This window comes from Oncorhynchus clarkii, chromosome 20 (genome assembly GCF_045791955.1).
Source record: "Oncorhynchus clarkii lewisi isolate Uvic-CL-2024 chromosome 20, UVic_Ocla_1.0, whole genome shotgun sequence".
NCBI classification, from domain to species: Eukaryota; Metazoa; Chordata; class Actinopteri; order Salmoniformes; family Salmonidae; genus Oncorhynchus; species Oncorhynchus clarkii.
In genome coordinates, this window is record NC_092166.1 from 33,990,331 (window position 1) to 34,012,830 (window position 22,500).

The 22,500-nt window shown below is 45.3% G+C and overlaps 1 protein-coding gene across 2 annotated transcripts in view; it reads left to right on the top strand.

Annotated features, from left to right (window-relative positions):
* The window catches only part of LOC139376280 (eph receptor A4b), a 139,424-nt gene that overhangs the window by 13,459 nt on the left and 103,465 nt on the right, over nt 1-22,500 (top strand). For both annotated transcript variants that reach the window (XM_071118641.1, XM_071118642.1), the window contains exons 2-5: nt 5,416-5,480; nt 16,327-16,527; nt 16,735-16,842; nt 17,153-17,504. In XM_071118641.1, the coding sequence (XP_070974742.1) occupies nt 5,416-5,480; nt 16,327-16,527; nt 16,735-16,842; nt 17,153-17,504 (726 nt within the window). The remainder of the gene's footprint in view (nt 1-5,415; nt 5,481-16,326; nt 16,528-16,734; nt 16,843-17,152; nt 17,505-22,500) is intronic.

Below are 22,500 nucleotides of genomic sequence, written 5' to 3' on the forward strand. Positions count from 1 at the left end.
TCCCTGGTCTTTGTGGTTGAATCTGTGCTTGAAATTCATTACTTGATTGAGGGACGTTACAGATCATTTTATGTGTGAGGTACAGAGATGGGGTAGTCATGATAAAATGAATGTTATCCGCTATAATTGAACATGGAATTAGTCCATGCAACTTTTTATGCAATTTGTTAAGCACATTTTTACTCCTGAATTTATCTAGGCTTGTCATAACAAAGCATTTGAATACTTATTGTGTGTAGATCAGTGACACAACGTTGTAATATAAAACATTTTTAATTCAGGATGTAACACAACAAAATGTGGAAAAAGTCAAGGGTGTGTGAATACTTCTGAAGGCAGAGAGAGAGAGAGAGACAGAGAGAGAGAGAGAGAGAGAGACAGAGAGAGAGAGAGAGAGAGAGGCAGTGAAAAAGAGAGAGAGAGGCAGTGAAAAAGAGAGAGAGAGAGAGAGGCAGTGAAAAGGAGAGAGAGAGAGAGAGAGGCAGTGAAAAAAAGAGAGAGAGAGAGGCAGTGAAAAAGAGAGAGCGAGAGAGGCAGTGAAAAAGAGAGAGAGAGAGAGGCAGTGAAAAAGAGAGAGAGAGAGAGGCAGTGAAAAAGAGAGAGAGAGAGAGGCAGTGAAAAAGAGAGAGAGAGAGGCAGTGAAAAAGAGAGAGAGAGAGAGGCAGTGAAAAAGAGAGAGAGATAGGCAGTGAAAAGAGAGAGAGAGAGAGAGGCAGTGAAAGAGAGAGAGAGGCAGTGAAAAAGAGAGAGAGAGAGAGGCAGTGAAAAAGAGAGAGCGAGAGAGAGGCAGTGAAAAAGAGAAAGAGAGAGAGAGAGGCAGTGAAAAAGAGAAAGAGAGAGAGGCAGTGAAAAAGAAAAAGAGAGAGAGGCAGTGAAAGAGAGAGAGAGAGGCAGTGAAAGAGAGAGAGAGGCAGTGAAAAAGAGAGAGAGAGAGGCAGTGAAAGAGAGAGAGAGAGGCAGTGAAAGAGAGAGAGAGAGGCAGTGAAAGAGAGAGAGAGAGAGGCAGTGAAAGAGAGAGAGAGGCAGTGAAAGAGAGAGAGAGAGAGAGAGAGAGAGGCAATGAAAAAGAGAGCGACAGAGACAGTGAAAAAGAGAGAGAGAGGCAGTGAAGGAGAGAGAGAGAGGCAGTGAAAAAGAGAGAGAGAGAGAGACAGTGAAAGAGAGAGAGAGAGGCAGTGAAAAAGAGAGAGAGAGACGGTGAAAGAGAGAGACAGAGACAGTGAAAAAGAGAGAGAGAGGCAGTGAAGGAGAGAGAGAGAGAGGCAGTGAAAGAGAGAGAGAGGCAGTGAAAAAGAGAGACAGCGAGTGAAACAGAGAGAGAGAGAGAGAGGCAGTGAAAGAGAGAGAGAGAGGCAGTGAAAAAGAGAGACAGAGACAGTGAAAAAGAGAGAGAGAGAGGCAGTGAAAAAGAGAGTGACAGAGACAGTGAAAGAGAGAGAGAGAGAGGCAGTGAAAAAGAGAGCGAAAGAGACAGTGAAAAAGAGAGAGAGAGGCAGTGAAAAAGAGAGAGAGGCAGTGAAAGCGAGAGAGAGAGGCAGTGAAAAAGAGAGAAAGAGAGAGGCAGTGAAAAAGAGAGAGAGAGAGGCAGTGAAAGAGAGAGAGATAGGCAGTGAAAAAAAGAGAGAGAGAGGCAGTGAAAGAGAGAGAGAGGCAGTGAAAAAGAGAGAGAGAGTGAGGCAGTGAAAAAGAGAGACAGAGACAGTGAAAAAGAGAGAGAGAGAGGCAGTGAAAGAGAGAGAGAGAGGCAGTGAAAAAGAGAGAGAGAGAGGCAGTGAAAAAGAGAGACAGAGACAGTGAAAAAGAGAGAGAGAGGCAGTGAAAGAGAGAGAGGCAGTGAAAGAGAGAGACAGAATGCAGTGAAAGAGAGAGACAGAGACAGTGAAAAAGAGAGAGAGACTGTGAAAGAGAGAGAGAGAGGCAGTGAAAGAGAGAGACAGAGACAGTGAAAAAGAGAGAGCGAGGCAGTGAAAAAGAGAGAGAGGCAGTGAAAAAGAGAGAGAGAGGCAGTGAAAAAGAGTGACAGAGACAGTGAAAGCGAGAGAGAGAGAGAGGCAGTGAAAAAGAGAGAGAGAGAGAGAGAGAGGCAGTGAAAAAGAGAGCGACAGAGACAGTGAAAAAGAGAGAGAGAGAGAGAGGCAGTGAAAAAGAGAGAGAGAGAGAGAGAGAGGCAGTGAAAAAGAGAGCGACAGAGACAGTGAAAAAGAGAGAGAGAGAGAGAGGCAGTGAAAAAGAGAGAGAGAGAGAGAGAGAGGCAGTGAAAAAGAGAGCGACAGAGACAGTGAAAAAGAGAGAGAGAGGCAGTGAAAAAGAGAGAGAGAGGCAGTGAAAAAGAGTGACAGAGACAGTGAAAGCGAGAGAGAGAGAGAGGCAGTGAAAAAGAGAGAGAGAGAGAGAGAGGCAGTGAAAAAGAGAGCGACAGAGAAAGTGAAAAAGAGAGAGAGAGGCAGTGAAAAAGAGAGAAAGAGAGAGAGGCAGTGAAAAAGAGAGAGAGAGAGGCAGTGAAAGAGAGAGAGAGAGAGGCAGTGAAAAAGAGAGAAAGAGAGAGAGGCAGTGAAAAAGAGAGAGAGAGAGGCAGTGAAAGAGAGAGAGATAGGCAGTAAAAAAAGAGAGAGAGAGAGGCAGTGAAAGAGAGAGAGAGGCAGTGAAAAAGAGAGACAGAGACAGTGAAAGAGAGAGAGAGAGAGAGAGAGACAGTGAAAAAGAGAGACAGAGACAGTGAAAAAGAGAGAGAGACAGGCAGTGAAAGAGAGAGAGAGAGGCAGTGAAAAAGAGAGAGAGAGACAGTGAAAAAGAGAGAGAGAGAGGCAGTGAAAGAGAGAGAGGCAGTGAAAGAGAGAGACAGAATGCAGTGAAAGAGAGAGACAGAGACAGTGAAAAAGAGAGAGAGACAGTGAAAGAGAGAGAGAGAGGCAGTGAAAGAGAGAGACAGAGACAGTGAAAAAGAGAGAGAGAGGCAGTGAAAGAGAGAGAGAGGGGCAGTAAAAGAGAGAGACAGAGACAGTGAAAAGGAGAGAGAGAGAGGCAGTGAAAAAGAGAGAGAGAGATTGAGAGGCAGTGAAAAAGAGAGAGAAAGAGGCAGTGAAAGAGAGAGCGACAGAGACAGTGAAAGAGAGAGACAGAGACAGTGAAAAAGAGAGAGAGAGAGAGGCAGTGAAAAAGAGAGACAGAGGCAGTGAAAAAGAGAGAGAGAGAGGCAGTGAAAAAGAGAGAGAGAGAGACAGTGAAAAAGAGAGAGAGGGGCAGTGAAAGAGAGAGGCAGTGAAAGAGAGAGACAGAATGCAGTGAAAGAGAGAGACAGAGACAGTGAAAGAGAGAGAGAGAGAGAGAGGCAGTGAAAAAGAGAGAGAGAGAGAGGCAGTGAAAAAGAGAGACAGAGACAGTGAAAAAGAGAGAGAGAGAGGCAGTGAAAGAGAGAGAGGCAGTGAAAGAGAGAGACAGAATGCAGTGAAAGAGAGAGACAGAGACAGTGAAAGAGAGAGAGAGAGAGAGGCAGTGAAAGAGAGAGACAGAGACAGTGAAAAAGAGAGAGAGAGGCAGTGAAAAAAAGAGAGAGAGAGACAGTGAAAAAGCGAGAGAGAGGGGCAGTGAAAAAGAGATAGAGAGAGAGGCAGTGAAAAAGAGATAGAGAGAGGCAGTGAAAAAGAGAGAGAGGCAGTGAAAAAGAGAGAGAAAGAGGCAGTGAAAGAGAGAGCGACAGAGACAGTGAAAGAGAGAGAGAGAGAGGCAGTGAAAAAAAGAGAGAGAGAGAGAGTGAGAGAGGCAGTGAAAAAGAGAGACAGAGACATTGAAAGAGAGAGAGAGAGAAAGGCAGTGAAAAAGAGAGACAGAGACAGTGAAAAAGAGAGAGAGAGAGGCAGTGAAAGAGAGAGAGAGAGAGACAGTGAAAGAGAGAGCGACAGAGACAGCAGAGAAGATGTTGGACTGTTCTTATGGTACTAGTGCTACCTGCGGGCTAGATAAATGTCCCGTGCACACAGCAGACACACTCTCCCTACTGCTTTATTCATTTAGAAATGTCACGTTCAGTGGAGAGGGGAGGCAAATGCGTTTCATTAGCCACCAGGCCCAGGCGCCCTCTGAGAGGAGGAATGTAGAAAGACTCATATCTAAATGTGGAACAGGAGCTAGATGAAAATAAAGCAGTCTACTCTGTTTTCTGCTCCTGGGTGTGTTCGTCTTTCCCGAGTGGAAAAAAAAGTGTGATATAAAAGATTCATTTTGTACTATAATGTTTTTCGTCATCTTCCAACAAGAATGAATTGGACGTCTGGAGAGATGAAGTTCCCCGACTTTTAGCTGGTTAGCCCTCATTTGAGATTTGGTTCTACTGTAAGTGCCGAGATTATCCTTGAAAATACTGCCTGTGTCTGTGTTTTGGCACTAGTTCCCCCTGGTTTCCTGGGTCAGTTATTAAAGCCAACTGATGATGTTTCAGGTCAGGAGCCTGGACAGCTGATCTGGGACCTGTGGCTGAGAGCCCGAGGAGTAACTCTCTTTTGGCCCTAGTCAGACCTCTGGCACAGAATGAGAGAAAGAGAGAGATGGAGATGTAGCGAGTGTGAAAGGGAGAGAAGCAGATTGAAAGAGACAGAAAAGAGAGGGTGAGAGAGACAGCAGGTAAGAGAGGGCAGAGAAGAGAGAGGGCAGAGAAGCGAGAGGGCAGAGAAGAGAGAGGGCAGAAAAGAGAGAGAGGGAGAGAGAGAGAGAGAGAGCGCACAAGAAGTACCAAAGCAGAGAGCGATAGGGAGATATAGAGGGGAGGGAGGGAGGGAGAGAGAGGAGGGAGGGAGGGGGCTGGCGGCAGCCTCTGCAGATGGAGGATAATTAAATATTAATGGTTAGCAGTGGTGAGGCCATAATTAGGGCTCAATGGCGTCAGGCAGGGAAAGCACAGTTCACACACCGTGGGAGAAACTGGCTCCATCTGGATCTAAATACACAGCCTTTTAGCTCTCTTAGCTATCTCTTAGCCTTTCTGTCTCAACCTCACTCCTTCTCTCTGGCCGTCCATCCCTCCGTCCTCCTCCATCCGGATATTCCTCTCATTCTTCATCGCTCTCTCTGTTCCCATCTCTCTTCTTTGCTGTCACTCTCACCAGCCCTTGCCTTTCTCTCTCCCTCTATCAATCATTTCTTTCTCCATCCATCTCTCCACCCCTCACTCCGTCCCTTTGCTATGGAAAGGGGTAAGGGTGTGTGGTGGAGCCTGTGTGAATCTGAGGCAGTAAATGTTGTTCTAATGTGCTGTTGTAAGTGCTATCCCATTGACCTGGCCTCACCCCCCCCCCCCCCCCCCCCCCACCGTTGACAGCACAGATGTTCCAATAACCACGACGGCCCTCCCTTCCTCTGGTGTCTTATTGCTGTAATAGTGTGTGTTGTGTTAACCAGTCTGTTCTCTCTGTCTGTCTGCAGTGACGTTGTTGGACTCCATGTCTGCTCTGGGAAACCTAGGCTGGGAGGCCTACCCTGCCGAGGGGGTGAGTAGCGCTGTGACATCACTTTCTGTACGAGGCGGCCATACTGGATCAATCTTGATCCACAGGCGCTCACACAGACACAAACTTTACCAAACCAACTTTAACCCAGTGTTCATTTTAGCAGTGTGTTTTAGATTTAGTTTCATCTTAGTCATTTTGACAAAAATATAATGAAGTCTTATATGCTGACCACACCCGCGAGCGTTGCAAAATAAGTGTACACATACATGTTATTCATTCATTGCATCCAAACTGCTCGCGCGCATCACCGAGCATCTGTGTAGCCAAGCGCTAAAATAGAACTTGGTTCTATTTGTCATGCTTGACGCGATGCAAGTCCCACCTCTCCCATCTCCCCATTGGGTATTAGGAGCATATAACCACGTGGGTGATTGAAAGATGAACTGAGGTCCACACTCCAGTCCAGTTGGTGGTGGTAATGCACTTTAAAGTTGGTTGCCAACCGCCATATAAAGTCCAACGAAGAAGAAGAAGCCTGAAGTAGGAGAGTTTACTAGAAACTAACTCGGTTTCCCTTTTATCTGTGGATTAATTGTCGGGGTAGAGGACCTTGTGCATTTCAGGTAAAATAACAACCCAATGTTTATATCCAAGGACAAATTATCTAGCAACAGCAAGCTAGCTAGCTAAATTGCCATGAATGATTCATGCTTTTCAACCTGTCCCCAAGTTAATATAGTTGGTTCAGAGTTCTTATTGATATTTCAACCTGCGTGTCCTGATCGCGTCTGGTGTGGATTGACCAAATCAACAAGCGAGCGAAGGCGCACGCGGACGCCCAGTCTGGTCAGCATGTTAGCCTCATTTTTGTCATTTGAATAATGTTCAGTCTAGTTATTGTCAAAATGACGAAAACAGAGGGCCATTTTAGTCAACTAAATGCCCTTTCATTGTAGTCACATTTTAGTCACATCACAGTCACATCACATTTGTATTGCCTCATTTATAGTAAACATGAATCACTCACTTCCATGTGCACATACACACATTTGGTCTACCTACACAATTTTCTTCATAATATTTTCTATTCTCTTCCCAACAGCAGACAAATGATACACATATACAGTACATAAGAATAATATTATATTATAGAAGAATGATCTTGCCATGGAAATTCCTAATTCAGCCTACATAGATATTGCACATTACATACAAAACAAACAGACACGAGAGCGAGAGAGAAGTCGTGTCTACACTTGACACTGACATGCGACTTCTGCTACCAGAATACGAAGATGGAAATGATACGACGGGTCTAGGCACACAATAGTCGCTTTGTGGTCTGATTGTGTTCAGATCTGGCTGACCACTTCAGGTGGTGGTCAGGGATGCAGAGAGGCACTTTGTCATTATAACGTTGGAGGAGATATGTTCATGTGCGTAACGTGTTTGGTGGCCTCATAAATGCTAGCCAGCTAGCTAATATTTCTAAAAAATATATTTTGTTTGGCTATAGTTATGCTAACCCGTTTGCAATCTCTTTAGCTTTGCTTGCTAGCTACAGAGGCTAGCTGGCTAGTTAGCTACAGTAGTTAGCAACTGCCATCAGTTGTTGTGTTATCATATTTTGCCTGTTCCACCATTTGTAGAATGCATACTGACATTTGAATATAGCGTGGGAATAGGGAGTCCGGACACGGCAGACACATTTACATGTAGGTGTAGACACATGACGCGTTCGGAATTCCATGATTAGAGCTCTATGATCAGAATAAAAGTGAAACGGGGGCCAATGACTTCGAACGGGAGCTAATGACTATTTCGACCAGTGATGTAGTCGAGTCACTAAACCTCGAGTACCAAGTCCCCTGTGCTCAAGTCCGAGTCACGAGTCAAGTCACGAGTCCCTATGGCTGAAGTCTTGAGTCCCAGTGCTCGAGTCCTGGTCCAAGTGCTCAAGTCTGAGTCATTGGGTCCACATTAACTGAAAATAAAGTTATTTACCCAGTCAGACATAGCGTAGTGACAAGAGCAATTTAGTAAATAAATAGTTTTCTATCAGTTTTCATTGTGCCACCAAATATTTGCATATATGCTACTGATAATGTTACCAGGGCTCCGTTCAGTTGAAAAACATTCTCAAACGTTGCAGATAAAAATTCCATGAGTAGATTCCTTATTCAACACGTTCCAAAACATGTCCTGCTGAATGAGCCGCAGGTTGTTAGCTGTAGCTAGCTAATGAAGTAACATGACAAAGTGTAACCGTGACAAATGGTTAATGGTCCGGTCTGCAAGTAGCCTAGTTTTAGAACGGTCCGCGATATGCTTTATGGATGTAAAACAAAATGTAACGCCGGTATTATGGGTCATGTCTTTTCAACAGTAGCATAAGGGCTCAAATCAAACCGTTTTCTCTGGGGAAAAGAGGGAGTCTTGGCTGCGTTGGCTCCAGAGCCCATACAGCGGGAGAAGGGGGAGGGTTGAGCGAGACTACAAATTCAAAGACAAACTACTTTTCTATAACCTACTTACTCAAGGGATAGAAAACACATAACTAGACAGATTTTTAAAAACTTTTAAGCTCAATTCTGCTATTGTTTAAAAAAAATTGAAACAGGCAAAGGGTAGCTAACCAGAAGTCTGGCGGTGACTGGTTAGCTAAGGTGAAGCAAGAGAGTTTCCTGTGCGACGTGTATAATCGGAGGCAGAGCTGGAGCGGGGGCCTGTCTGGCCACACTCATCGCTTGCTCCCCCGCAGCTCACCAGCTGATGTAGACTGTGTCTGCCGGGTGTGCCGCATCCTTCCCACTTCTGAACAGAACTGAGCTGCGCGTCTGTGCTGCTAATATGAATTGTGCTTATGACCGAAATGCTCTCAATCGCCAATCAAATCAAATTTTATTTGTCACATACACATGGTTAGCAGATGTTAATGCGAGTGTAGCGAAATGCTTGTGCTTCTAGTTCCGACAATGCAATAATAACCAACGAGTAATCTAACCTAACAATTCCACAACTACTACCTTATACACACAAGTGTAAAGGGATGAAGAATATGTACATAAAGATATATGAATGAGTGATGGTACAGAACGGCACAGGCAAGATGCAGTAGATGGTATAGAGTACAGTATATACATATTAGATGAGTACTGTAGGGTATATAAACATAAAGTGGCATAGTTTAAAGTGGCCAGTGATACATGTATTACACAAAGATGGCAGGATGCAGTAGATGCAGCAAGACGCAGCAGTTTAAATGAGTACAGTATATACATATACATATGAGATGAGTAATGTAGGGTCTGTAAACATTATATTAAGTGCCATTGTTTAAAGTGGCTAGTGATACATTTTTACATCAATTCCCATCAATTCCCATTATTAAAGTGGCTGGAGTTGAGTCAGTGTCAGTGTGTTGGCAGCAGCCACTCAATGTTAGTGGTGGCTGTTTAACAGTCTGATGGCCTTGAGATAGATCTCTCCAAAACAACATTGTCCAGTCCACCTAGTAGTCAGATTCAAAAAATAATTGTAGTTTAGGTTATAGTTTTTGTCGGAATCTAATTTAGTTATGGTCTCGCCAATTGCGACTGAAAAACAGGTGTTTGACTAATGTTTTTGTCACAATTGTGTTGTTGATGAAAATAACAATGCACTCATCACGACAATAGGCGCTTGTGTAGACCTGAAAGCATTGGATCGGTGTGCGCAGTATGAAACTCTGACTCTGGCTGGAGACACTGACATCAGTGAGGTAGTCGTTTTATTAGAATCAGTGAGTTGTCTAGAGTGGAGTGCAGGGTGTATTCAGTAGCAGCAGTGCAGAGAGAGAGAGAGCAGTGGAGGTTAGAGTGATGGCTTCTTAAGCGTTCTATAGCTATATTTGGAGTCTGGAGGGGGAATTTACTAATTATTTCCGCTGCGCTGAAAATAATGTGACTGTCGCTGGCTCCGTTTTTTTTTTTGGCGACTGCGATTTGGGGGGGGTTAATATTTTTTACGTAACACCGGGGTTGAGTTGCGTAACGGGCTGCTGTGAAGGTAACAGCCCAGTGTCACGCCTCTTTAGAACACAACAGAGGAATGGAGAGAAAGAATGAACAAATGAAAGGAAATCCGCCAAGAAATAGCAGAGGAATGTTAGTAGAAACCAGCTGAGCGAGAGAGTGATAGGGGACAGAGAGTGATAGGGGACAGAGAGTGATAGAGGACAGAGAGTGATAGGGGACAGAGAGTGATAGGGGACAGAGAGTGATAGGGGACAGAGAGTGATAGGGACAGAGAGTGATAGGGGACAGAGAGTGATAGGGGACAGAGAGCTAAAATCTTGAGTATTTTCTTTCTGTCAGTGAAGGCAGCTTCATTGAAAGGAAGTCGGTGTGATTGCAGCCTTGTTTGCTGGCAACACCAAGGCTGTGGGTTTCATTCCAGCGTGAATGCTTAGCTGAATGTATAATGTTAACCACAGACCTGGGTCAAATAGGTATTTCAAATACTTTAGGTATAATCTTGATTGGAGGTGGGTGGAGTTTGCACTTTTTTGGGGACGATCACATTGGTCCCCTTGTATCGGGGCAGGCTAAAACAAACAGTCGACGGTTGGACATATGTATTTCACCCAGGTCTGGTTTACAGTTTGAAATAAAGACCACACTATTTAACACGCCACCTTGGTGATTCAAGGTGCTTGCTTTGTGCCCGTGCTCTCGCACCCACTAGGTGAGTAGGGAGGGGGGGGGAGTAGTTACTTCAGATGACATAGGACACACAGGCTGGTTGAGTCACTCCACAGCGTCAGGAGATAACAACAGGGATGATGATACCCTGCATTAGCCTGCATTGCCCTGCACCTCACCTCACAGCAGCCTGAAGTCACCCGAAGAAATAGAGGGAGAGAGAGCGAGGGGTAGAGGGGGGAGAAAGAAAGAGAAGCGAGAGAGAGAGAGAGCGATACAGAGAGAGAGAGAAAAATAGTGAGAGGGAGGGCAGATAGAAGGAGAGCGAGATAGCGAGTGAGATGGAAAGCGATAGAGAGAATGAGAGAGGGAGAGAACGACACACTCAGAGTTAAATGATGCAAGATAAACACCCGGCTTTAGCACCAGTAATAACCGGACGATTGACATGCATTTGTCTTTTCATGGTTTTTCTTCTGTTCAAGAACCAGACGTTTAGGCTGTCAACGAGTCTGACATGTGGCAGCAACCTTAGGGAACTGAAAAACGCATTATAGGCTACACCCCCCCCCTCTCTCTCTCTCTCTCTCTGTCTCTCTCTGTCTCTCTCTGTCTCTCTCTGTCTCTCTCTCTCTCTCTCTCTCTCTCTCTCTCTCTCTCTCTCTCTCTCTCTCTCTCACACAGAGAAGAAAATGGGAAATTAGTTCTCTCAACGGGAGAGAAAAAGGGAGGAGAGAGACAGAGAGAGGGAGAGAGAGATATAAACAGAGGGCTGAGGTGCTGAGCAGTATGTCTCTCTGGGTCTTGTGTTTCATATAAGGGGGATTATCTAGTTAAACCCAGACCCCTGAACCTGCAGAGAGGTCACACAGACATTCCCACAGTTCAAGATATGGCCTTAGCTGGATAGCTGTCTCTCTGACTCAATCCACCACCACTTGACCCCCACAGGTCAGACTTAGTACGGCCTGCCCCAGAGCCAGATGTGTGCTGGAGTCTGAGCAGAGCGACCCACTTCTATCACACAACTGGGGTGTTTGTGTTTCTGCGGCAAGATAGAAAACAAACACAACCAGTAATGATATTGCTTGTAGCTCTTTCCTGCAGTCAAATGACCTAGTGGCCTCATGGGTGGAATGTTATTCATATTTTTCATTATTTCATAATTAATAAACATTATTTTAAAAAAGCCACCGAAAATCCAGTGTTTCTGTGTCAAACGGTTTGTTATATTTCCGTCTTCTGTGATGTATATAAATCAAATCAAATCAAATTTTATTTGTCACATACACATGGTTAGCAGATGTTAATGCGAGTGTAGCGAAATGCTTGTGCTTCTAGTTCCGACAATGCAGTAATAACCAACAAGTAATCTAACTAATAATTCCAAAACTACTGTCTTGTACACAGTGTAAGGGGATAAAGAATATGTACATAAGGATATATGAATGAGTGATGGTACAGAGCAGCATAGGCAAGATACAGTAGATGGTATCGAGTACAGTATATACATATGAGATGAGTATGTAAACAAAGTGGCATAGTTAAAGTGGCTAGTGATACATGTATTACATAAGGATACAGTCGATGATATAGAGTACAGTATATACGTATGCATATGAGATGAATAATGTAGGGTAAGTAACATTATATAAGGTAGCATTGTTTAAAGTGGCTAGTGATATATTTACATCATTTCCCATCAATTCCCATTATTAAAGTGGCTGGAGTTGAGTCAGTGTCAGTGTGTTGGCAGCAGCCACTCAGTGTTAGTGGTGGCTGTTTAACAGTCTGATGGCCTTGAGATAGAAGCTGTTTTTCAGTCTCTCGGTCCCAGCTTTGATGCACCTGTACTGACCTCGCCTTCTGGATGATAGCGGGGTGAACAGGCAGTGGCTCGGGTGGTTGATGTCCTTGATGATCTTTATGGCCTTCCTGTGACATCGGGTGGTGTAGGTGTCCTGGAGGGCAGGTAGTTTGCCCCCGGTGATGCGTTGTGCAGACCTCACTACCCTCTGGAGAGCCTTACGGTTCTGTGATGTATATAAAGTGTAATATTGAGATGCAAACTCAAAATGTAATACATTTCAACTCTATAGTTCATGTGTGTGAGGTGTATACTTTTCTTTCAAAGTAGATTTGTTTAAGACTACCAAGAAACATTCTGTGCGGCCCTGATTTAGCCCACTGCAGTAAAAGGTTCAAATATAGGCCCCATATCTTTATGAGTATATTTGGGAGCACCCCCTTTCTCTGCTCTCTCTCTCTCTCTCTGTCTCTTAGACAGATGTTATTTCAGAGTTTGATGGCCAATTATGTATAAGTATCTGTAACTACAAGATGATTGCGGGGGGAAATTATGTTAAGCCAATGAAGGGTTTAACCCGAGTCCTGATGTGACGGTTTTAGCCCGCTTCAAAGCAATCAGGCCAGCTTCGCTGTGATTTGTCGAGGGATTAGAACGCTCAAAGAGGAAAGTTCTGTCCAGAATGCTAATTAGCGGTCAAATTGAAATGCCATCGCTATAGCAACAGGTTCACTGATTGAGTGCGAGCGTCGTGTGTGCGTGCGTGTGTGTGTGTGTGTGTGTGTGTGTGTGTGTGTGCGTGTGTGTGCGTGTGTGTGTGGGTGTGTGTGTGTGTGTGTGTGTGTGTGTGTGTGTGTGTGTGCGTGTGTGCTTGTGTGCGTGTGTGTGTTCGGTGATTGAGAGAGAGGGGCTAAACTCTCCAACCTGTCTAAACAGTTCTCTCTTTTTCACATCATCCATATGAATGACTTCAGAATTATTTTGTTTAGATAGAAAGTATAGGCTTGTTAGTTTCAATTAAACGTTGGGTTGATTTTCTCGTATTTCCTGGTGAGGGAGGAGGCTTTTAGAAAAAATAGACATCAAGAATATGACCAGCATCATTTGATTCTACCTGTACTATATGTTGGAAATGAATAGTCTGTTGTTGGGCGATATGGCCAAAGTTTAATATTACGGGATTTTTCACATTTCTTACAGTATTTGATGGTATTTCATGTTTTTGAAAAATATATTTGCTTTATGAGTAGGGTGTGACCCTAGGGTGGCAACACATACTGTTCTTTCTAATTGATTTCAATGTCCAGAATGCTAATTAGCGGTCAAACTGAAATGCCATCGCTATAGCAACAGGTTCACTGATTGAGTACGAGCGTCTTGTGTGTGTGTGTGTGTGCGTGTGTGTGTGTGTGCGTGTGTGTGTGTGTGTGTGTGTGTGTGTGTGTGCGTGTGTGCTTGTGTGCGTGAGTCTTTCTCCATTCTGATGGTTTTATACTGTTCAATTAAACTTCAACCCCCAAGAAAATTCTGCACTCATACATTTCTGCATTTCTGCATTTCCTGCACTCATTTGAGATCATTTCCACACTGCCACGTAGGGCTGTACGATATTGGCAAAAAATGTAGGCCTTATTTTTAACCAAATGTTGCAATTATCATTATAATTCTATAGTTCAAATATAATAGTGGGCACTTTGAAAACAGTGTTGTTTGACATGATAACGAAGAAAACGGCCAGAGAGGAGTTATTGTGACAGGGTAGGTACCAAAGTGTTGGTCAGTGTTTCCTAGGGGACACTGTAATCTTTGGCTACATGAAATGTTTTCTCTTAGCTACTTCATGTAGCTAACATATTCATGATTTGCCTAATCCTCTTCAGCTTAGAAGATACTATTGCACAAACAACTGATTTAGGCCTACACCATCACTGGTATCAGGCTGTAGCTAACTGCGTTTCCTCTGACTAGCTAGCCCGTGCTTAAAAAACACAAACTAGAACGCTTGTAGATTCACATTAAGAAGTAGAAACAACATTGTTGCATGTGCTGCATTGACCATGTAGGCTGAATGCAAGTGTCTTGTGGTCGAGCGACAACAAATGAGCTCCTTGAGTGACAGGGCTAGACCTGTGTGGAAAGCGGCATGGAGAGAGAGAGAGAGAGAGAGACAGCGGATATAAATGACTCAAGTAGCGGAGTAAAGTATAAAAAGGTACATTACAGGCTGGATATCACGATTTATCAATACCGGTATATAGTCAAATACACTGTACCACCCAGCCCTAATCTATCATTTCAGAACATTGAGTACATTGGACTAAGAGTTCATCACTGAGAGAACTGAGGAAAGGATTTGGTGAGGCGCGGATTTCGGTGAAGCACGTCCTTAGGTAGAGAGATAGTAAAGAAACCCACCTGGCCGCAAGACCAAACTGCCTGACAATCACCAGACTCTTCCACATGGAAAGAGCTCCATAAACAAGCAAGGAAGTCTGTGTAGTCCTCACACTCAACCTCCGCTCTGAGGGAAATAAACAAAACGTCACGAAGCCCTCTTTATTCCTCAATAGCTGTCCTCTTTAACTCCATAATCACCGCTCTCTAGGGAACTAGCCGCGAGTGTGTGCCTCTGTGCAGTGTGTGTGTGTGTGTGTACAGCCGTGTATGCCCTCTCAGTCTCCTGTGATGTCCGACTGGTCCCGCTCCACACAGATGGGTCCGTTTAGCTGACAGCCGCGTCTGTAATTTACCCGCATTCATTCCTCCCTCGGTTTTTCTCTCTCTCTATCCTCATCTGTCGTTCTCTCTCTCTCTCTCTCTCGATCCTCATCTGTTGTTTTTGTTCTTCCAACTGATGAAATAGAACGAGAGAGAGAGAGAGAAAGGGAGAGAGAGAGAGAGAAAGGGAGAGAGAGAGAGGGAGAGGAAAAGAGTTGGCCTCGAGTAGAAAGTAACTAGTTTTCCATGTCGCTGGTACTCATGACATCGTCGTGGTTACAGCCTGTACACAGGGCATAGGGGTTCCCTTGGCCAGGTCAATTGGGTCTGTAATATTCCTGGCCCTACCTATGACAAACTCCTAAATTGTTTCCTCCGTGCTACTCTAGTCCCAGCTCAGGAGCCAGCCCTGTGGAAGGCCCAGTGGATTAAAAGCAGCTGACTGAGAGTCTGTTTCCGTCTGTTTTAGTACTCAAGACTTTAGGTGAAATGTGTCAAGCCTTTGCCGGCTTGTCGACCTGTCGAGTTCAATTATCCCCAAAATCTGAGCTTTTTCTTTCGAGTCTACAACCCCCTTGTCTTTCTCTGTCCTTTTCTCACTTTCTTTCTCTCCTTTGCCTGTCTTAAACCCCCTGTCTTTCTTTCTCTCTCAATCCTGCATTCTCTCTCCTTTCTTCATTCTCTCTCTCTCTCTCTCTCTTTCTGTCTTTCTCTCTCTCTCTCTCTCTCTCTCTCTCTCTCTCTCTCTCTCTCTCTCTCTCTCTCTCTCTCTCTCTCTCTCTCGCTCTCTGTCTTTCTTCTCGCTCTCTCTCCTGTCTATCTCCACTCCAGTATAATTTGCATCCCATCCGAGTGAAATTAGAGGGAAAGTTTTGCATTAGCCAGCTGCACTGACCAGAAAATAGTTGCCTTTGTGTGTGTGTGTCTGAGGTTTGAATGTTGAAATGTGATATGTGTTCATCAATCAGTAGTCTATACAGAGCCTGAAAAGAGACTGGTACTCTGAACTGAGAAGGTGGTCTGTGCATCTCCTCACCCCAAATGAGATTCATACTGAGTTGGCTCATTGTGTGTGTCTGTGTGTGTGTGCGTGTGCACGACTGTGTTTTTAAGCCTAGCTGTCTGCTTCCCCTTTGGTAGGTCCTGGTCCCTGAAACTCTATGAAACCACACTGGTTTATTTTCCTTTCCTTGAAGGAGTAGAAATGTTTTCTCTCTCATGCGAGAAGTGTTCTGAATTACTTCTCTGAGCACAAGTGGAAACAGATGGCAATATATGAGGGGAGACAAAGTAGCTCTGTCCTACGTCTCTCTCCAGATCAAGGACACACACACACACACATGCACACACACACACACACACACACACGTACACGTACACACACACACACACACACACACACACACACACACACACACACACACACACACACACACACACACACACACACACACACACACACACACACACACACGTACACACACATCCATGCACACACATACACACACACAAATGCACATGTAAGAAAACACGCATACACACGCACGTGCGCGCACTATAATGTGATTACTTAAATGTACACAGATGTTTTTTTGTCACTTAAATACACACGCATACCCCCCCCCCCCTGCAATCCTCTAACCCCCCCCCCCCCCCTCCCTTCTCTCTCTCTCTGCAGTGGGAGGAGATCAGTGTGATGGATGAGAGGAACACTCCCATGCGTACCTACCAGGTGTGCAACGTGATGGAGGCCAGTCAGAACAACTGGCTGAGGACGCGACACATCGCCCGCGACGGAGCGCAGCGCGTCTACATCGAGATCAAGTTCACCCTCCGAGACTGTAACAGCCTGCCTGGAGTACCCGGCACCTGCAAAGAGGTCCGTCTGCTCACGGTTTCCACTCTGTCGACAATTGTTCAATACTCCTTGCTTCAAGGCCACGGTTGACCGAAATGTCATAACGTTTCGAATCTTGACCTTGGAGAAGTGATCTTTCGGTCAAACCGTTTTCCATAGAGCTACGGCATAACAAAATGGCAACATTTTTTTAATCAAATGCAAAATGTCCATTTGTGTGTTTCCCAGACGTTCAACATGTTCTACTATGAGTCCAACAACGCCAACCTGTGGTTCATCAAGGAGAGTCAGTACATCAAGATAGACACCATCGCTGCTGACGAGAGCTTCACACAGGTCAGTGGAAACACAGACTCCCAAAGGGAGAGGTTGCCTCTAACTACAGATCTAGGATCAGAGTACCTTACCCCCCAATCCTAACATGAACCTCAGATTTCCCGAACCATTCTTATCTTAACCATTAGGAGGATGGAACAAGTTCTGACTGGACATGGAGTTAAGGGCAACTTACATACTGAGGGCAAAAGAATCCCCGTAATAATAATGACCATTAACATCCTTTCCTACTGCGTCCGTTCTAGCTGAAACAGAACTGTAAAATAGGCCAAAGTTGGACTAAATCTGGTTGCTTTCCCCTTCTCTCTAGGTGGATGTGGGCGACCGTGTGATGAAGCTCAACACAGAGGTGCGTGACATCAGCAACCTGAGTAAGAAGGGGTTCTACCTGGCCTTCCAGGACCTGGGAGCCTGCATCGCTCTGGTCTCTGTCCGTGTCTTCTACAAGAAGTGTCCCCTCACCGTGCTCAACCTGGCCCAGTTTCCCGACACCGTCACGGGGGGCGACTCGGCCCTGGTGGAGGTCAGAGGGCTGTGTGTGAACGCGTCAGAGGAGTTTGAGGCCCCCAGGATGTACTGTAGCGCCGACGGGGGCTGGCTGGTGCCCATCGGGAGGTGTGTGTGCAAGCCGGGGTACGAGGAGCATAAAGACTTGTGCCAACGTAAGTGTATTTAATCAATCTTTTTTTTTTCACTTCCTTTCTTGAACTGGATTGTTGCTTAAGGGCTTGTAACCACACATCGGCTATCCAGTGGCGGCTGCTGAGGGGAGGACGGCTCGTAATAATGGCCGGAACGTGTGAATTTTAGTGACAGGTTTTTGGAGAACCTTTCGGAAACCTGAACAACTGTCAGGGCGAACAGGATGCTAGGCCGCAGATATTTTTTTGGTATCGCGATACTTGGCCCGGTATCGTATTGTTTGTTAAGTGTTGGTATCGAGACAAGCGTTGCGTTGTGGAAAACAATGTGGTTTACCGGGATGGAATGATAACGACTGTGGGTATGTGGGTTACTACCCCCTGTTGGGTAAGGCTGTGTGTGGGTGGGTGGGTGTGTGTGTGTGTGTGTTAGGCAACCCCCTTACATAGCAAGGACAATGTTATGAAAGAGAAGGTCGGGAATTGCTTGGAGGCAGCTTGTGTTTGTGAGTGTCTGAGCGAGCGAGAAGATGCGTACGTACCATTTGGAGGAAGTGGAGGAGAGGGGATGCCTGGGGTAGCAGCGTATTAAGTTGTTAAACTCCACAGATTTGAGAGAGTGTGTGTGTGTTTGTATGTGTGTGTGTGTGTGTGTGTGTGTGTGTGTGTGTGTGTGTGTGTGTGTGTGTGTGTCAGCTGACCATTATCTTCCCTTGCTAGAGCTGTCTTAGGCTCAGTTGTGAGAACTCAACCCCGTGGTACTGCATGTAGGTAGGCCGTTTGTTTCTCTGGTAAGATGCAGCTGAACATGCACACGCTTCCTCACGAGTCCTTTGGGAATGTAGATTACAGTACCAATCCTTGTGCTCCTATGAATATAATTGAATAAGAAGAATGGCGAACGTGCAGAGAGACGGCCGAGTTTTAGGTGCGATTTCATTGTGTTTTAGCACCACCCGCCCTGTACGAAGGATCAACGCGCCAATAATCAGCACAATCTGCTTTTTCAAATGACCGGCATCTTGACTCTAAAATTGGGATCATCTATACTCTGCAAAAAAAAAAAGAGGAACGAGAGCCATGTACAATATGGCATGAAGGCCGCCATCTTTATGCACTTCCGCTATTATTGTGTGCAGGGCTTGGTGCCTCTCACTGTGAGATCATCGTTGTGGCAGATAACTATATTGGAATTACCACAGTTTCACTGCTGAACACTATTTTCCGAACTCTCAGTTAAATCTTCATTGCAACTCCAGGTCCAGGCTAACACAGCAAGGCGTTTCACCTCTGGGCAATGTCACTCGTTAACGGAGACACACTCCCACAATAAAAATGGCCATATCTTTTTTTTTTACAATCAGGGCCAAGTAATGCTATGTATGTTTTTATAGGTATTTGTTCGTGCTTTAATGCAATACTAACAAGTACTTGTTCAAATATATACTTGTTTTTATTTGAACAATTACTTGTTACTATTGTAAGATACACTGAGTACACCAAACATTAGGAACACCTATCGTCAGGTCATGGACTCTACGAGGTGTCGAAAGCGTTCCACAGGGATGCTGGGCCATGTTGACTCCAATGCTTCCCACAGTTGTGTCATGTTGTTTGGATGTCCTTTGGGTGGTGGACCATTCTTGATACACATGCGAGACATGTTGAGCGTGAAAAACCCGGCAGCGTTGCAGTTCTTGACACAGACCGGTGCGCCTGACACCTACTAACTACCCTGTTCAAAGAAACTGAAATATTTTGCCTTGCCCATTCACCCTGAATGGCACACATACACGCATACACAATCCATGCCTCAATTGTCCCAAGGCTTAAAACTCCTTCTTTAACCGGTCTCCTCCCCTTCATCTACACTGATTTGAAGTGGATTTAACAAGAGACGTCAATAAAGGATCATAGCTTCGACCTGGATTCACTTGGTGAGTCTGTCATTGAAAGCTCAGGTATGTTTTGTATACGGTGCATTTTAAATCAGTTTTCCCCCTCATCAATCTACATACAATACCGCTTCATGAAAAAGCAAAAACAGTTTTTAGAAATATTAGCAAATTTATAAAATAGATAACAATTAAAAATCACATTTATATAAGTATTCAGACCCTTTACTCAGACCTTTGTTGAAGCACCTTTGGCAGCGATTACAGCCTCGAGCTTCTCCCATTCTTCTCTGCAGATCCTCTCAAGCGTTGCTGTACAGCTACTTTCAGGTCTCTCCAGAGATGTTCGATCGGGTTCATGTCCGGGCTTTGTCTGGACCCCTCAAGGACATTCAGAGACTTGTCACGAAGTCACTCCTGCGTTGTTTTGGCTGTGTGCTTAGGGTCGTTGTCCTGTTGGAAGGTGAACCTTCGCCCCAGTCTGAGAGCCTGAGCGCTCTGGAGCAGGATCTCTCTGTACTTTGCTCTGTTCATCTTTCCGTAGATCCTGACTAGTCTCTGCTGCTGAAAAACATCCCCACAGCATGATGCTGCCACCACCAGGCTTTATCGTAGGACTGGTGGCAGGTTTCCTCCAGACGTGACGCTTGGCATTCAGGCCAATTAGTTCAATCTTGGTTTCATCAGACCAGAGAATCTTGTTTCTCATTGTCTGAGAGTTGTTTGTGTGCCTTTTTGGCAAACTCTAAGCGGGCTGTCGTGCCTTTTACTGAGGAGTGGCTTCCGTCTGGCCACTCTACCATAAAGCCCTGATTGGTGGAGCGCTGCAGAGATGTTTGTCCTTCTGGAAGGTTCTCCCATCTCCACAGTGGAACTCTGGAGCTCTGTCAGAGTGACCATTGGGTTTTTGGTCACCTCCCCGACCAAGGCCCTTCCCCCTCTGAATGCTGCAAACAAACCTTTGTGTGGAGAAGACTCTCAAATAAACACTACCTATGGGCATTAATATGGAGTTGGTCCCCCCTTTGCTGCTATAACAGCCTCCGCTCATCTGGGAAGGCTTTCCACTAGATGTTGGAACATTGCTGCGGGGACTTACTTCCATTCAGCCAAAAGAGCATTAGTGAGGTCTGGCGCTGATGTTGGGCGATTAGGCCTGATTCGCAGTCAGCGTTTCAATTCATCCCAAAGGTGTTCGATGGGGTTGAGGTCAGGGCTCTGTGCAGGCCAGTCAAGTTCTTCCCCACCGATCTCAACAAACAATTTCTGTATGGACCTCACTTTGTGCACAGGGGCATTGTCATCCCCAAACTGTTGCCACAAAGTTGGAAGCACAAAATCATCTAGAATGTCATTGTATGCTGTATCTTTAAGATTTCCCTTCACTGGAGCTAAGGGGCCTAGCCCACCAAACTTTACAGTTGGCACTATGCATTGGGGCAGGTAACGTTCTCCTGCCATCCACAAAACCCAGATTCGTCCGTCGGACTGCCATATGGTGATCTTAGGCTTGGGTGTGGCTGCTCGGCCATGGAAGCCCATTTCATGAAGCTCTCTTGACGAACAGTTCTTGTACTGACGTTGCTTCCAGAGGCAGTTTGGATCTCAGTAGTGAGTATTGCAACCGTGGACAGGTCGATTTTTACATGGTACGCGCTTCAGCACTCTGTCCTGTTCTGTGAGCTTGTGTGGCCTACCACCTCACGGCTGAGCCGATGTTGCTCCTAGACGTTTCCACTTCACATAACAGCACTTACAGTTGACCGGGGCAGCTCTGGCAGTGCAGAAATGTGATGAACTGACTTGCTGGAAAGGTGGCATCCAATGACAGTGTCACGTTGAAAGTCACTGAGCTCTCCAGTAAGACCATTCTACTGCCAATGTTTGTCTATGGAGATTGCATGGCTGTGTGCTCAATTTTATACACCTGTCAGCAATGGGTAGGTAGAACTCACCCTAGATCTTTACATTGTAATTCCATTGACGATTGTCTGGTCTTGATCAATATTGCATATTTTAAAAGAAGCCTAAACGTTAAGAATAACTATGTCAATAATCACTCAGCTTTTAACAAAGAGGTCTGGAGGTCACAAAGAGACGTGACACCCCTGTGTAACGCTCTAATGTGCCCCCAGAAGCACAGCACAATGCTTTTAGTACTAAACACACTGCTCCAAACAAAAAAAGAAGGTGTCTGCCCCGCCCTCACAGCTACTCAGAGCTTCTGAAGAGCTTCCACAGGGAAAAGTAAGGTAACACTGACTCACTAATGCATTTAAATCAGCCTGGCTCTCGCTCTCTCTCTTCCCCCTTTCTTGCTCTCTTGTCTCTCTATCTCTCGCTCCACCCCCATCCCTCTCTCATCCCTCCTTTTTGTCTCCCTCTCCCCTTTTCTCTTTTGTACTGTGTGAGGTGTTAATGGAATCATTACTGCTCCGGTCCCTGTCAGACACCCAAACAACCAGACTCCTCCAATTATATATAATATGTTATCTTTCCCCATTTGCTAGTTTTTGCTGCTGTTCTCTTGTTCTGTAATGGTACTGCTGTCTCCCTTCACCTAGCGCCCCTTTCATCTCCCTCTCTCTAGACAGACAGCCAACAGAGGTAGAAAGAGAGCGAGACCGAGAGCTCTTTACTGACGCAACTCACCCTTGTCCTCCATCTTCTTCCAACTCCCGCTCTTAAATGTACTCTTAATCCCCCTTCTCCCCTATGCACTTTCTCTCCCTCTCCCTCTCCCTCTCCCTCTCCCTCTCCCTCTCTCTCTCTCTCTCTCCCTCTCTCTCTCCTTCTCCCTCTTTCTCTCTCTTTCTTTCTCTCTCTTTCTTTTTTTTCCTTCTCTCTCTCTCTCTCTCTCTCTCTCTCTCTCTCTCTCCTCTCTCTCTCTAGCTGTCCGTTGTGTCACTAAGGGGCTTGGGGACCTCTGGACTGATGATTCTGCTCTCCCCCTCTTTAAACATTTATAAGCCATGGATCTCTCTTTCCTCTCTTTCTCTTTTTCGTAAAGCAAAAAGCAAAACAGAAATGTAAATGATAGTTGAGGTAACAGGACGTGTGCGTGTGTTTTTAGTCCCTTTAGTAATTAATTGACTGTATTTAAGTCAGATGAGATATCATGT